Source organism: Carassius carassius, chromosome 45, assembly GCF_963082965.1.
Source record: "Carassius carassius chromosome 45, fCarCar2.1, whole genome shotgun sequence".
Classification (NCBI taxonomy): Eukaryota; Metazoa; Chordata; class Actinopteri; order Cypriniformes; family Cyprinidae; genus Carassius; species Carassius carassius.
The window spans coordinates 10,820,777-10,838,080 of record NC_081799.1 but is presented as its reverse complement, the minus strand read 5'-3'; the positions used below and the strand labels follow the sequence as shown (position 1 = coordinate 10,838,080).

General features: G+C 39.8%; 1 protein-coding gene across 1 annotated transcript in view; it reads left to right on the top strand.

The window, feature by feature from the left end:
- The first annotated feature begins 420 nt into the window (after nt 1-420).
- Nucleotides 421-17,304, top strand: part of LOC132127306 (protocadherin-1-like) — a 90,623-nt gene continuing 73,739 nt past the window's right edge. The window contains exons 1-3 of the mRNA XM_059539103.1: nt 421-1,034; nt 5,084-5,902; nt 6,537-8,723. Of these exons, the coding sequence (XP_059395086.1) occupies nt 5,111-5,902; nt 6,537-8,723 (2,979 nt within the window). The 5' untranslated portion in view covers nt 421-1,034; nt 5,084-5,110. The remainder of the gene's footprint in view (nt 1,035-5,083; nt 5,903-6,536; nt 8,724-17,304) is intronic.

Sequence of the window (17,304 nt, the reverse complement as noted above, 5' to 3'; positions counted from 1 at the left end):
TCATTGTATAGGCATACCTAACTGATGTTCGGTCATTTAAGTAACTCACATTTAGGTCCATCAGTCAAATCCTCAGTTCAGTCCAAAGGCTCTTACCATCAGACCACATTTCTCGTTCCGAGGTAGGCGGTTTTGAACACAAGAAAGTTCAAAGATCAATGACTTTTGAACCGATTCGGTCGAATTCTGGTTTAGTGCAAATAATGAATGGTCTGAACCGATGTGTCCACGAATCTGACTTGCTAATAGGAAGCAATGAAACACAATAAAAAAGAATATGGGCCATATATATTAGGCTATTAACAATTATGCTATTTTCCTAATCTAATTGTGCCTTTTTCATCAAACAGCCTGTGGCGCGCGAGAGCCCCACCTCCTCTCGCTTTGCGCGTCCGCCTGCGCGCGCTTCTAGAGGGGAACAGCGCGCGGTGCTGAGAAATCTCTTCGCTCACTCTCTCACATGCATAGAAATGCGGGATTAACCCTGTGCGGAGAAGATCCCTGTGCCAAAACTGCGTTGATAGTCTACTTCTGAGGAAAGCGAAGGGGGAAACCCGACTCCATACGCTCTACCATATATTGTTACATTTTTACATTATTTCCGGTAGATTACGCTATCATTCCGAGACGAATTACGAGTGTGATAAATCTTGTGAGAACCTGTACCGTCCTAAAATTAGTGTTTGAGTATTTATGGACTGAAACGGGGGAAGTTGCTGGCAATTAGAACTGTTCCTGTGTTGAGAAACAACAGAAAAGACATTTCTACACCCATCATCAACCGTATTTCTAATAGATTAACACTTAAATGAGTGCCGACGTTATCAAACTGACGCGGAGTCCTGGGAATGGCGAGGAAAAATAACGCGGCTACTTATGGATTGGTTTCCAACGAAGGGATTTTATGTTTTCTTGATGTCTGGATTCTTTAAAGCAGGTGTTTAGGGCACCGTTTAACCACGAAGGAAACGTCCACTGTAGTTGATCCTCAGACAAGAAGCCTCATTCTCGGCAGGAAAAAGTGATCGACGAAGGTAGGCAACGAACTTTATTGACGCAACTAGAAAATGAATAAAGCTGAGGGGAATGTTCGATATGTCGATGGGTCGTATTTAATTATTCGACACACGGGCTTGTACGCCGTTGCAGAAACTATTGTGATTTTGAAAGATTACGTATGGATGTCAGAGAATTGTGGCAGCCCTTGTTATTTAGAGATTCTGACCACATTTAGTCTTAGTTTATTGTGCTGCTGAATCAATCGGGCTGTTTAGGTTTACATGCAAATAACCAAATGACACTTGTTTGTTGTCGCTAGTATTTAATGCGACGCGAATTCACGAATCGTATGTATTAGTGCAGTAAACGTTTTGCAGATCTTTTGGTGCGTATTACGAAAACAGCTGCAATGAAGATAGTTGACGAAGGACCAGTTGAATGTGCTGTTTGCCGTGCGCAACTAACTGCAAGTCATGTATAACATTATTATCGTTCATATCTCGCCATCTAGCCGCACTGGGTTGGATTGTATTCCACAGGGCTGCAGATATAAAGAAAATCGCAGTGGTGCGCCCACCTGGGCTGGCAGGGTCAACAGCAGGATCAGTGTTTGGTCAAATCCCAGTAAGACTGATTACAGGATTCCCCCATCCACCATCTCCACCCACAACCCTGTCTGAGCTCAAAGGACAGGATGGTGTGCATCTACAACGTGGGGTTTATAAAAAATATAAAAAAATAAAAAATACTTTCATACAACCCCAGGTGAAGTAATACTACTAATTATTATTATAATTATTATTATTGTTTTTGCTACATATATGATCACATATCAATATCAAAAAAGAAAACTAATAATGCACTTAAAAAAAAGAAAAGATTCTACTCCTAATGATCTCGTTCAAGGATAAAAATAGTGCATGGTCTTTAACAGCCATTACTGAATTCATTTGCCTGTAAAATGGCCCAGCGTTTGTCCACAGGGAAAGGTATGGCTAATAATATGGGTAACTGATTTAATTGGACTGAGCTGAAATTCTAAACCTGTTGAACCTGAATAAATGCGATAACAGATGATTTACTGCACTGCATAAAAATAAAAGGTCACAATACTTCAGGGAAAATAAAATGTCTGCATGAACTATCATTCTCAAGAGCAGAGCGAAAATGAGTTCAGAACTAGTTTAAGGTGGCTTTCATGTATGTTCATTTCTGAAATTGTTGCAGGCATCTTGTGGAGTGTAAGCAAGGATTGAAATGTACAACTGAGGGTTCTGTCTAAAAGTGCTTGTGGTGTATTTTCAACAGACCTCTGAAAACCTTAGTACTGTGTGAGACTGATACACTGGCTGAATGTGCCTGGTTCATTTAGATTGTCTAGGTGTTTACCAGCGTTCACACTGGAAGTAATACATAGTGAACATGCCTCTCCACAGCATGTAAGAAACTGATGTCTTTGAAACAAACCCTATAGTTAATGTTTTCATCAACATATTTTTCAGCACTTACACTAGAGTTCAGAGCATATTATAATAACCTTTTGTTCATGAGGCAACACCAAATAGCTAAAAATTGAACAGCACTTAAATAGTTTGTCTAGTGTTTGTAGACTCTAATCAGGATGAGATGAAGTGCTTATGCTCTTGGGGTATTTGAAGAGTCTCTTATGTAAAGTGTGTTTCCGTGTTTAATTTTTTTAATATTATTATTATTATGATTTGCTGGATCCATGTATGAATCTGTGTCAATTTATTGTGACTATTGAGGGAGTGAAAATTTATAATGGCTTCTATAACCTGTGAAAGGTTACATGGAAAAGCAGTCAAATGAAACCCCCTCCACATTTCAACAAAATGTGTCCACTTCCCTGTGAACTGCCCCAACAAAGGCAAAATGCAATTACTACATCCATGCTAGAACTGAGGAAAAACAGCTTCAAAGTTTTTTGATTGATTTTTACACTGTTTTCTCTGAATCTGAGGATAGTTGAGCTAGACCTGTCTGTCAGAGGACATATCATAGACTAAGAGACCCATTTTCGGTCATAACCCACTTTTGACAAAATGTGTAGTTATTGTGCTTTTGTCTTTGTAGGGCAGTGAATTTCTATTCAGTTTGAATCGAGTGGTTATACAGTAGAACTGGCTTTAAGGTTCCTTGGTTGTAGGAAGTTTTATTGGCTGGAATTTTTTTTTTTTTTTTTTGTGGTCATAAATCATTACATGCACTAATTCAATGACTTTCTGGCAGCATACTTAAAGCCCTTAAGGTCTATAAATTCTGAAATAAAAAAAAAACAATGCACCAAAACGCCACAAAATTGCATTTTCTACAATAGGACATAATGCATGGGCCAACATATCATCACCATTATGAGTATTTTCACGTCCGTAGCAGTAGATCCAGTGTTCCAGTTTCACTGTATTACAAGGGTCCACCTTCCCACTGCCATGAGCACAAGTTATTGCCTGGGCCTTCAGAGGCTGTGCTTTATGCCACAGTCCCTAATCATGTTTTTACCCTATACACTATCAGCACAGCTAAATTGACAGGAGGCTGCCCTGCAAATGCAAAAAGAGGACACATCAATACCTGGGCAATTAGTGCATCAATATGCTGCACTCCAAATCTTAACAGATACGAAGGAATTGGATTTCTGATTGGATTTCTATGCATTCTTGTGTTTAGCTATTTTGTATAACACTTATTTACTTTCCTTTGGATCATGGGCGCTTGCAAAGCCTGTATCGATTCTGGTTTGACTCATGCTCCTTTCTAGATGTTACATGGATGTTTTGCGTATAAAAATACAAGGGCTTCAAAGACCGCAGCATTAAGTGTCCCAGCTCAGTAAACTGTCTGATGTCATTTAAAGGCACAACATCTTCTCACTTAAGAAATAATTAAACTCTAAAACTATTTGGTGCTTAAAAAGGAGAGAAACCTAGTTCCAGGGGAAAACAGATCAAAGCAGACGCTAAAATAGAGGATAGTGATTAATGAGGAGGCCAAGCAGGTTGAAAATCAAACATGAGAGCATTACAGTGTGTAAATTAGCCTGAAACTTCTGAGCCTTGATAGGACAGATATTTCTCATCTTTTTTGCGTAAATCTGTACTTTGAGATAAGGGCTGGCCTTCAGGTCCTCTGTGACCTGGGAGTGCAGTGTCTTAATTTACCGGTGTTTCACTGAGGGGAATCTTTCAGCCTACATTCTGTGATTTTTTGTGCTATGTTAGCAGTCTTCTTCGGACCTTTTGTCTCATCAGCACTTTGCATTGAGAAACTGCCTATTTTACGTTATGGGCCAATCAAATGAGTGTAACCTTCATTAAAGGGAAGTCATCCAAAATAATAGCCCCATCACTGGCTGTGAATATGCACCGGATTAAGCATATGTTTGAGGAAGGTGCATTATAAACTGCATATAAGATGGTTTAATTTATCTTGTAAATAGTACAAAGCTTGCTGAGCTGTTGTTTTGAGCCTAACAGTAACCCATACCTTCTTATTAAAAAGCCCATTAAGAAGTGTCTTATTGCGTGTTCTAAATCATTAATTTTCAAAAGCAGCTTAGCTTGGACAGGCACTCAAAAGGGTGATAATTAACATTTTCCTGTGTGGTATTAATAGGGATGATTTAATTCCCAGATTTAAGAAATTAAGCATTTTTGCAGCAGTCATGCTACTAAATTATTGGCTGATGGTTTCAAACACCTTTTTGAATGACATATGTACAGTAGGTCTTCTTTGTCTTTCTTTACATAGAAGTATTGTCTGCTCAAAAATGAGGATGATAAATAATGTAAGATAATGAGAGAGGAGGCTTTTAGTGGTGTCAGGGGAAGAGGCATTTTCCGGAGAGCTTTTTCAACTCTTAGCCTTGGATTTAGTGCTCATAATGTGTACACAAAACAGTGTGTGCTGTGTGCATTCTGTTTCACCCTCAGCTAGTCCCTTACTGGTAAAGTAAAAAAAAAAAAAAAAAAAATTCAAGGAAGTTTGTTTTTCTATGTTTGTTCAAGAACAGCACCACATGACACACTTGTTTATGATTTAACATGTTTTTCACACTGTTTTGCAGACTGAAGTGTTACCTCTCCAAGGGCCCATGGATCTCCCGGTGGTTTTGTTTCTGCTGTGGGGACTGTTGCTGGACTTGCTGAGTGGTGCTGTGGGTGGCATTCTATATCGTGTGCATGAGGAACAACCTCCAAGCACACTGATTGGCAGTCTGGCTGCTGACCAGGGCCTACCAGACACTGGACACCTGTACAAACTGGAGGTGGGCACTCCCTATCTGCGGGTGGATGGCAAAACTGGAGATATCTTTACCACTGAGATCCCCATAGACAGAGAGACATTGAAGGATTGTCGTAATAAAGGCAAGCCCTGCTTTCTTGAGTTTGAGGTGTCCGTCACAGACCTCATTCAGAATCAGAGTCCACGGCTGATAGAAGGAAGGATCGAAGTGCAGGATATCAATGATAACACACCACAGTTTCCCTCACCTGTCCTTACCCTCTCAGTTCCAGAGAACACCCACGTGGGGGCACTCTTTTCAATTCCACTGGCCACTGACAAAGATACGGAGAGAAATGGAGTAGCTGACTACACCCTATCAGCAGGACCAGAGGCTGTAGCACTCTTTGGTCTGCAAGTTGCAGAGGACCGAGGTGAAAAATTACCTCAACTCATTGTATTGGGAAGCCTTGATCGGGAACGTAAAGACTCCTACGATCTCACCATCAAAGCTGTGGATGGAGGCAATCCACCTCGCTACAGCAGTGCCTTGCTGAGGGTTGTCATTGCTGATGCCAACGACAATGCACCCCAATTTGAAAAATCCTCCTACGAAGCAGAGGTTGCAGAGAACAGCCCAATTGGACACTCTGTGTTACAGGTAAAATGGCAAACATGCTCAGTCAAACTTTAGATCCAAACAAGGCAAGATACATTGCCTATTGCATCATGTTGGAGTGTGAAAATTTAATGAGTGCTGCTTTTCCAACCTCCCAGATGTCTGTTCTTTACTTTGATGCCTTACATCAGTGGAGCAGGATTACTAAATTAATTTCCCTTAATTATCATAATAATCTAGTTTGATCATCATGTACACGTTGAACAATAAATAAGTATAAAAAATACACATTAATTTGGTTGAGTAAAATATGTTCATTTGGTTAAATATGTAAATCACTATAAACTTTTTGAATCTAAAATATTAGATTATTGAAATGATCTGAGTAGTCTGTGAAGTTTCCAAGGAACCCCACTCTCTATAGATATCCTATGCCCTAGAAATCCCGTTATGCAATGCTTTGACTATGTTCCCAGTTTGGTACTATAAATAGATTCACTCTGTTTAAATACCCAATATTTAATGCCCAGTGTCTAATGGATATAATTTTGCAGTCTGCAGTATTTTTTTGTTCATTGTCTTGAGTATGTGTAAAATTTTGCTGTTATTTTAGTAGTTTACATTTTAACTGATTTCAGTACAAATCATGTTTTAATAACTATATTTTCTATTGCAGGTGAAGGCTAATGATTCAGACTTGGGTCCTAATGGTGAGATTGAATACACATTGCATCAGGCCGTTGACCCTGTGCCAAAACTTCTCCGGATAGACCGCTCATCAGGCATCATATATGTCAAAGGCCCATTGGATCGTGAGGAGATCAACAATTTGAAGTTTTACGTCGTTGCACGAGACAAAGGCCCCTCACCCAAAAGTTCCAAAACATATGTTTCTATTGATGTAACTGACCAGAATGACAATGCACCAGCAGTGGAGATTCGAGGCATTGGTCTTGTGACCCATAGTGATGGAGTAGCAAACATTTCAGAGGATATGCCTGTAGGCACTGCAGTGGCATTGGTACAGGTTTCAGACAAGGATGAGGGAGAGAATGCCGTGGTGACCTGTGTGGTTGCTGGTGATGTTCCTTTCCAACTTCGGCCAGCCAGTGATTCATCAGTTGATAACAAGAGGAAGTATTTTCTGCAGACCACAACACCTCTGGACTATGAAAGGGTTAGGGACTACCGGGTGGAGATAGTGGCAGTGGATTCAGGCAATCCGGCTCTGTCCAGCACTAACTCACTAAAAGTCCAAGTGACTGACACAAATGACAATTCCCCCATTTTCTCACCGACTCTGTTTGAAGTAGAGTTTGCTGAGGAGAATCAGCCAGGAGAAAAGGTGGTAGATGTAGTCGCCTCAGATGCAGACAGTGGCACTAATGCAGAGCTGGTCTACAGTATTATTGCAGACTCTTCAACTAGGGGACTTTTTGAGATTGACCCTAACTCAGGTGAAGTACGTGCTCGGAGCCCTCTTGATCGTGAGCACAAGGAGCGGTACGAGTTCCGTGTTACTGCAGCAGATAAAGGGGTTCCCAGTCACAGGGGTACTGCCACAGTTGTAATCAAGGTACTTGATCGGAATGACAATGATCCCAAATTCATGCTGAGTGGATATAGCTTCTCAGTCTTGGAGAACATGCCACCCCTTAGCCCTGTTGGCATGGTAACAGTACAGGACATGGACGAGGGTGAGAATGCTCAAGTGCAACTTTCTGTGGAACCTGATGTAGGCAAATTTGTGATCCAGAATGGTACTGGGACCATTCTGTCCAGTATCTCCTTTGACCGAGAGAAGGAGAGCAGTTACACATTCCGCTTGAAAGCTGTTGATGGAGGGAATCCACCAAGATCATCCTATGTTGGCGTGACCATAAATGTCCTCGATGAAAATGATAATGCACCAGTTGTCACCAAACCATCTAACTCATCATTCATACGTCTATCACCCATGACTGCTCCAGACAGTGTTGTGGAAGTGGTCGAAGCGGAGGACATTGATTCAGGCTCCAATGCTGAGCTCGTATACAGCATTTCTGGGGGAAATCCACATGATCTTTTTTACATCTCTCCATCTAATGGCGAGATCACATTAACCAAGGAACTAACTCGGAAACACAGTGGTCTGCATCGACTGGTGATAAAAGTGAGCGATAGGGGCAAACCTTCCCGTCACGCCATTGCCTTGGTACACATTTACGTAAATGAAACCATTGCCAATGTAAGTCACGTGGAGGCACTTGTGGGGCATAGCTTGTACACCCCACTGGACATGGACATTGCAGGAGACCCAGATTACGGTTTGGCTGCCCAAAGAAGCAACATTGTATATGGTAGTTTGGCTGGAGTGGCGGGAGTGGTCACTGTGATTGTTGTAGTGGTCTTCATCAGGCATCGCCTTCAAAGAGAATCTAAGAGTGGTTATCAGGCTGGCAAGAAAGAGACCAAAGATTTGTATGCCCCCAAGCAAGGGCCAAAAAGTGGCAAGGGGAGAAAGGGTAAAAAAGGTAAGCCACCAAAATCACCCAAACCTCTTGGAGAGGATGAGGAAGTCAGCCTTCAAAAGAGTCTGAAATTTAACCTTGATGGGGTCAACGACAGCCCCAGGATCCATTTGCCTCTGACATATCCGCCTGGAAGCCCTGACCTAGGCAGGCACTACCGTTCCAATTCCCCATTGCCCTCCATCCAGCTCCAGGCCCAGTCCCCATCTGCCTCCCAAAAGCATCAGGCTGTTCAGGAGCTTCCAGCTGCCAACACCTTTGTCGGAACAGGCGGTGATGACAACTCCACCGGCTCAGACCAGTACTCGGATTACAGCTACAAGACCAATCAACCAAAATACAGCTCAAAAACGGTACCAATCTTTATTTCTTATTTTGTATGTGTAATGCTATGATGGAAAAATTGGTTTTGCTTGCAATTGCTGATATGAGGCATTTCAATTTTGTTCAGAGTGGTACTTGTGCTAAAGTGGTGGGTGTTGATATGTGAATATTTTGCTATATGCTAAATGTTATTCTTCTCATTTCGTTCATTAGTTGCTTGGTTAATTCATAATATATGACATGAAAAATCATCTTGCCAACAAGAAGAATCTGTCAGTTTGAAACATGTCAAAAATGGCTCTTGTATTGCATCATGTACCCTTTTATATATTATCTGGCCACCAGTTCACTGTCTGAAAATACAATTTACTTTGTGATCAGACAATTTCAAAGGTCCAGTCATGAAATGATTTCATTGTATTTTTGTAGTGTGGTTAGAATGCAAAATGGGCATATTTGTTGGAGCTCATGTTTTCTCAGATTTCTCATGAAATCTGATCTACTCAGTGAGAGGCGCCTGTGTGACCTGCCGCTATTGAATAAGTGCAAAGTCATTTTCTTTGGCTCAGATGCCTATTCAGTCTGACCCATTTAGATGCCAATTCAGCATGCTAATTTCAGATTGAATCCAAGGGGAAATAAAATTAAAGCAACTGGTGCTACAATTTGTGTGTGGATCAAGGGGAAACAAGAAATTTCAAATTGAGTGTAATCTCCAGTGAGAGGGGTAGTGAAGTTTACTGGGCAGAGGCTTGAGACAGAAAGCAAGGGCACATGGGTCCTGACTCCGTCAGTACCAGTCTGGTGTTTGATAAAGCCAGCAGATGCTATATGACAGTCAGGGTGAGTGCAGGCCTTGTAGACTCACTGACTGGGGAGAATAGTTACCCACGGCAGCTCCCACACTGTGATGGACAGCATATGGCATGGAAGTGACAATAGACTCCAGCTATGGAGAGTGTGCTGCATTGGTGTGTATTGTTTCTGTGTGTGTGTGCTTCCAGGTTTCTGCGTGTACTCATGTAATCCATTTGTGTGAATGTGGGCTGAGTTTACTCTGTGTGCACTGGTTTCAGCAAGTCGACCTGACCGATCAGATTCTTACTCTGTGACATAAGTTACATAAATGGATATTTGTATCTGTGAGAGTTGACTGATAGGTGTGTAAACAAGGGACAGATGTTGACTCGTGTGACATCTTTTGGCAGATGTCCATCCCATCCCAAACCCACATCAGGCTTAACAGATTGACCAAAATAAAAAATTAAAATCTCAGCCCAACTGAGTGACAGATGTGGAGAGTAGAGCGTGACAGAGCGAATGGTAATACGCTCACCAATGACTCTGTGCAATGTGCTCAGGTGCGTGACATCCTTGGCTCAAGCTCTCCCAGTTTAAGCTCTTATGAGTGTAAACACAGTGGCCTTGTTTGCCGTTTATTGCCAGTGAGGATTGAGCGTGATGACTGGCTCCACTGCTTTCCTTCCTGGTCCGTAAAAAACTCATTAAGAGGAGTTTGTTTGTTCGGAAAGTCTTCTCCTGACGTGTGAAAAAAAAAAAAAAACTCAATGCTCAATTCACAATGGCATGGCCTGACTCAGTGAGCAAAGATTTGTTTGAATGTGTTGCTGTGTGTTGTGTTTGTGCGTGTGTCTTTCACGGTTCATGGATCTTCCCAAAACTCTCTCCCTATAACCTCCAAATGTGTTAGACTGTGTGACAGTTACCGAGGGGACTGCATAGGCTCATCAAGTACAGCGTTGATAATTAGCATGGTCATGGCAAAGATCTAACACCTTTTTTGTGATGTGTTCCTCTCTCTCCGGAACAGCCTTGAGTGAAAGACATAGCGCACAGACAGGGATCAAGGGAGAGAACTTCCTAGTTATTTTTAAATGGGCGTGATGAGAGCTTGTGAAGCTGTAAATCTGTGCCTAAATTAAACCCATACAATTAAAATGCTTTATTAGACAGAGATAAAACTCAATTTTCCCCCCTCTTCACCATGGGCTGCCCTTCATCTCCAGGATGGGAAGGCAGGAATTCAGGTTGGATTTTGGGGTGGGCTTTAATTAGTGAAACACATCTCTTAACCTTGCAAGTGCGAGTGTGTTGGAAGAACGCTTATAAAACACTCAACACACACACTTGGGGCTGGGCAGGTTATAGTATAAATTAAGAGATGGTAGAAATGTCTCATCTGGCAAAGATTTTGCATCTTTAACTATTAGTATGCATGACTGCTTTGCTTTTAATGATGAGGAGGAATCTTTATAAAGAAAGCAGTGTGAAGCACAGTTCAGTTATTTAAGTTACATATGTGTTTCACAGCTTTCCAGTAGAATTCAGTTATATGATATATTGGACTGTGTTTTTTTTTTTTTGACAATAACATTAAGTCAAAGAAAAAAATATGCTTTATCGTCTGTGACATTATCGTCTTGTTGTTATATTCCATTTATGCTGTCTGCACCTGATAATTCTAAAAAGTGTTGGGTTTGCATTTGATGATGTCCATTTACTGCTCAGCTCACACAGCTCAAGTGGTGGAAATACATTATTGACTGTAATTGGATTATTCAAAACATTCATATTCATATTGTGTATAGATTGTGTTGCATGTTTTAAAATGGTGTTTTAATTGAAATAGTTTGTTGTTATGCCTTAGGTATAATTTTTTTTATTTTTTTTTATAATTCCCTTAAAGGTATAGTTCACCCAAAAATGAAAATTCTGTCAACAGTCATTCACCCTTATGTAGTTCCAAACCCGTGAGACCTTGGTTTATCAGGAACAAACATTAAGATATTTTTAATGAAATCCGAGAGCTGCATAGACTGCAGCACAATTACCATGTTCAAGAACGAGAAAGGCATTGGACATCATTGAAGTAGTTCATGTGAAATCTGTGGTTCAGCCTTAATTTTATGAAGCTATGAGAATAATTTTTCTGCACAAAGAAAACAAAAAATAATGACTTTTTTCAAAATTTATTTTGTCAGTCTTTGACTTGCATTCACATGAGTACCAAGACGCAGATGCCTGGTGCTGCTGACACATTTGCATTGGAACTATCAGTTTTCTGGTATTTCTTTTGAAATGTTACTTAATGTAAATGTTAAGAACTTACTCTTTTTGTTGTTACTGTTGCAAGTATTTACATGTGAAATGTGTGATTTCTGAGCACAGTTGCAAAAATAATGTTTGCCCTAACACATTTAAAAAACTTGTTGGATGAGCAGGTACTTCTGTCCCAAACTAACACCATTGGTTCAGCTATTAACTATATATTTAGACTCCGGTCAGGTCCCTCAGTTCCATATCACACTTTACCTTTAATTCACTAAACCATTTCAGTTAATTTTACAGGACAAATAACTATTGTGATACAGTCATACACTACGGATAAAGTGGTATAGAATTTCTCATAACCTGATATACAATTTATAAGATTCAGTTTACCCCAACTCAGTCCGGCTGCTTTGACAATCCACGGCATGGCAAAACTAAGTAAAAGCAATGATGTGCTGGCTAACAAAACACTGTAGCTGAAAAATAGCTATAAGCCAAGCCCTTCCCTGCTATCTCCACCCCATCTCTCTATCTTCATATCTACCACACATGCCTCAAATTCTCTGGCAAGCAAAGATTTAAGATAAGAGGATCTACCATCGAAATGTTGCCTTTCTACAGAGTGTTCTTCCTTTTCCTCACCGTCTTTTCCTTTTTCACTTTACTAAATTATGCACCCTATATAACAAATCCAGTATGGCCATAAATCAGCCCCAGCACCAAGAGAAGCTAAAGGAGTAAATATTCAGTACCTTTAGAGCTCCCTACTCTTTGTATGGTTCATCTCCTACTCAAATATTCACTATGTGAAGCAGCCTTGCCTTTATGGAGGCTGCCTCAAGGCCCTTTCCAAAATCCCACATTTTGAGCATCTGCTCAACCCAGCTCTGGCTAATATCCATAGCAGAATGCAGCCGTAAACCTCAAACCTGGCGCCCACCCTTTCAGATCTCTCCTCAGTGAATACAGCCCATAATACTCTCAGACTGCTCCTCATTAGAGCACAATACTGCCGGCACTCAGCTCCCTCTCGGTGGACCAATCTACTGTCAGGTGCGAAGGCCTCACAGGCTCATGCTCAGCGTGAAGACAACTGCTGCACTTACAGGGATTCAAGAGTTCGAGGCACCCTCTCTGCCATCCAGCCTGTGGGAGCGAGCAACTAAGCAATTATCAAGAAATACTTTGCAATTATATTCTACAGAGATCGCTCACACTGAGGGAAATTAGTACAATAAGAAGAAATTCCATTGCACCTTCAGCCAGTATTATTGTGTCAACATGGCAGATGTCGTGAAGACAACAGTGTGGGTCACATATGCATTCTTGTTTGCTCTTGGACTCTCACAGGAGGGTCTCACTGGGACTAACAAGTCTCTGCAGGCACTTGCAGACTGACTGGTCTTGGCTGACACTTCAGAATCGATTGACCTGGACAAGTGCTCAGAGATTTAGTGCACCGGGCAGACATATTCCAAATGAGTAATCTTGTCCAGTAGTGATAAGATGGTATAGCCATGAAAGACGGTTTACAATTCTTTCTCAGCCATTTTGTAGTCAAACCATATTTTGGCCACCAACCAATTTTAGTATGTTCAAGTCGGTTCTTCTGCCAAAATGATTCACTAGATATCACCACTCTCCTGGATCTCTACTTCAAATAAATGAGACTGACATGACATTTTCAGTCTGGGCTAATCGATTCTCATGATCTTGACAAGCACGTTGGGATAGGCCCTGCAGAACTGACACAGTAGAATTGGATCATCTCTCTCCTCCTCCCTTCATCTCAAAAGGACACAAACTTTTTCAGAAACTTAGGATTTTGAGTAGAGGAAAGGCCTTCAAAAGTCTAAATCTTCACGCCTCTGGTCCAGTCCCTGTACGTGTTGTTGGCAATTTCGATCTAACATCCCAACCTGTTAAGAGGGATTACAGCCCCTACCCAGGAGGTGCTCCACTGGCAGGAGACGGTTTCTCTGTCACCGAACGAGATGGCTGATGCTGTTGAGCTGTTCGACAGCAAAGCGCAGCGCACCATGGTAGCACACAGATGTGCAACTAATGATAGTGTCGTCGAAGACAAGGATGACAATAATGATAATGATTATGGTAATATGCAAGTGTTCACAGTCAGATTCATTTCCTCCCAAATATATTTCTGCACACAAGCACAAGGAGCTTGATTTATGCGAATGTTGTCTTGGAAGCATTTTTCTACATGGGTGTTTACGAAGCGCTGTCATTTTTTGTATTGCGCCAGAGGCAGAGAATCTCTGATTTCATCATATTACATTTTTGCTTATATATGAGAAGACAAAGCTATGATAAGGATGAATGTAGATAGTTTGGGAATAATTTTCATACAAATAATAATCATTAATTCACTTTCCATTAACAGCACAGCTTTTTGAAACTCAACCAACCTGGATATTATAATATGGTGATATATTGATGTACAGTATAAAGACATTTGATGGAATTGGCTTAAACATGTGGTTGGTAATATGAGATTGAGATTTAAAGTGCTTGATAATTACTATCAGATCAATCAGGTGATTTTGTAATAACTGACAGGCCTAGAGAGAGTGAAATTCTCAATTTCCCTAAATGTTTGCCTGAGCAGATGAAAGGCAGTGGCAGTTGTATTCTGTGCCAGTTGTATTCTTGGTCTCATTTCACCACTGACAGAAACACGCTCTTTGAGTGGTCAGAGTTGCACTTAATAAAAAATGAGAAGCTCCTCTAGGGAAAGCTATGTAGAGGCTCAGCTCCCTTATGGCATTGCCTTTAGCTCAAATATTTTATCACTACTCATTCCAGCCTCCTTTACCCTCCACCAGGCAGATTAGTGCTTTTATCAATAAGCAGCTTAGCACCAGTGCTTTTCTCAATAATGTGCTATGCCATTTCTCTCCTGCTGCTGTAACTCCTATGCTTTTCTTTCTTTTGGCCTTCCTCTATACCGTATGAGTGGTTGTATTTGTTTTCCTTTACAGTAATGTAAATTTTTTTTATTTATTATTTTTTTTATTTCTTTTTTAAGTCAGCATAGTGCATTTTCACCTGAAGTTCTCACAACCATCTTAAGTTGTTCCTTTTAACAATATTTTAAATTTGTGAATAAAATGCTAAAATGTCTAACTTAGCCAATTATACAACAAAGCAATTAATATAGAAATGAAGTCAATGGATTACAATATTCTACTATAATGATTTATAGTAGAAATGATTTCAAATGATTGCACAGACACTATTTAACTGAGATGACATCACTGAATCCAATGATGACCTGCCTTTAACTGTCATTTTGCATTATTGACACAATGTTTTCCTAATGAATGTTGTTCAGTTGCTTTGACTCAAAGTATTTTGTTTAAAGCGCTATATAAATAAAGGTGACTTGACTTGACTATAATCACTTGAATTTTAGAGTCCATAAACTGTAGGTATGCATGCATATATGTTTTAGAGATGCAACAATTACAATTTTCTTGGCTGATTTCAATTTCAGATTTTTTGTTAGTGTGATCTACCGATACCAAATTTTGCAGATTCCGTTTATAAGAAATATAATTAACAGCATATATAAACTAAAATCTACTTTTCTTCAATGCAAAGTTTTATTTTATTATAAAAAACACAAAAAAGTGAAAAGTCAGTGAAAAAAAGAAAAAAAAAATCCTGCAAACAACAGCACAAATAAATGCAATAGAATAAAGAGAGCTATGAAACAAATTTTTTCAGGTTAAGTAAGTTTTTATTCAGATAAGAAATACTACAGAAATTGAAGTAATCAAATGTAATTTTTTATCAAAGTTGATTTATGTCTTCATTGGACATTGGACAAAATAAATACAAATTAATGCTTACCATTAAAGTTATAAAACATATTCAGTAGGAGTGTCGCAATATACCGGTATTGACGATAACCATGTCATCCAAAACAACAATTATCGATATCGTGTTAATTTAGTGTGTGCAATATAACGGTATTATTGATAACCGCGATATTTTAAATTAACAGGTCTCTTATAATTACACCACATGTAAATACTCCAGCATGAGTACCTGGTTAAAGCTGACACCTGTCACACAAATAAGAAGACACAGGGCTCGCAGCTACTCTGTGGAGAGCCGTGTTCATCAGAGTAAGTTGTCATTATTTTACTAGTCATAGAATGGGAAACATTATATTAACCTGTTTACAGCGGTTTTCTGTGTTCATTTATTGAAGTAAAGGGTGATTATTTTAATAAGTATCACGTTTTCTTTACTCGTCTTGTTTTTGTATTTGCAATCAATACAGCCTGCCTCATCTGTGGCCATTCTTCAATAAGGTTAATTAGTTAACATTAGTTAACATACATAAATATCGTAAATAATAATGAACAGTATTTACACAGCATTTATTCATCTTATTTCATGTTCATTTCAGTATTTTCATAATAATAATAAAAATATTTCAATACTTTTTAACTCACAATTATATTGTTGGGTAAGTATAGGCAACTTTATATAAACTGCAGGCATCAGGGAGCCTATAATGAATATTCGTGGCATCCCCCACGAAACGGTTCTCATTCGTGCTTGAATATGAATCGCCCCATGAGTAAACATCATGATGATGATGATTCAGTTCATCTGGAAGAGAAAACAAAAATGCGAAGACGTCAGTTGTGTGGGAGCACTTTAAATTGAGTGAGGACAAAACAAAGGCAGTGTGCCAAATATGCGATTTGAAACTGGCCTACCACCATAGCACATCAAGTTTGAAAAATCACCTGAGTTCTTTAAAAAATATGCCTATAGTGTATTGTTGGTGTAATAAAGCCCTGCCCGCATGAGGTGCTCTGCTTCTGGCTCGCATTGTTCTGTAGTTTATTTAAAAGTTTATTATTATTTATGTTGTGTATCCATATTGCACCAAAATGCAACAACTACACTCATTGGGTCTGCAGCATGAAGTCGATTGGATGAATGGTCCTTGACATAATAAAAATGAAAACAGACAGATACACAGAGATTCCTACCTTTATTATACTGTGTCTTCACCAGATGCGACAGTGGTCGTGTCGCGCCGCAACAGCTAAAGTCTGTCTACACTGGATGTGACAAAGCAACCATTGAAAATCATTTGTAATTTGTCAGTACTTCATAAATAGAATACAGCAGCAGTTTACTGTCAGGGATTTGTCGCACCATGCCATGCCGCATCCAGTGTAGACAACATAATGGGTTCTATTATATTTTGTTGTGCCGCGCTGCTCGCATCCGGTGTAGACACAGTGTTAGAGAGAAGAATATGTTCTGCCCCCTCCCTCCGTAGCTTTGAATATTTGGTGTTGATTATTACCGAAGCTTCGAAGCAGAGTGTTTTATTTGCATCATTGACAACTAGTTCAATTATTGGTTTAAGATTGATTATTACTGGATAATTTGAAACTGTGTGTAAATGCAATTTAGGTTAGTTGGGACAACATTTGAGGGAATATTGTTACAAAGTAGAAATTGACATTTTTTTTTTGTATTTCTGTG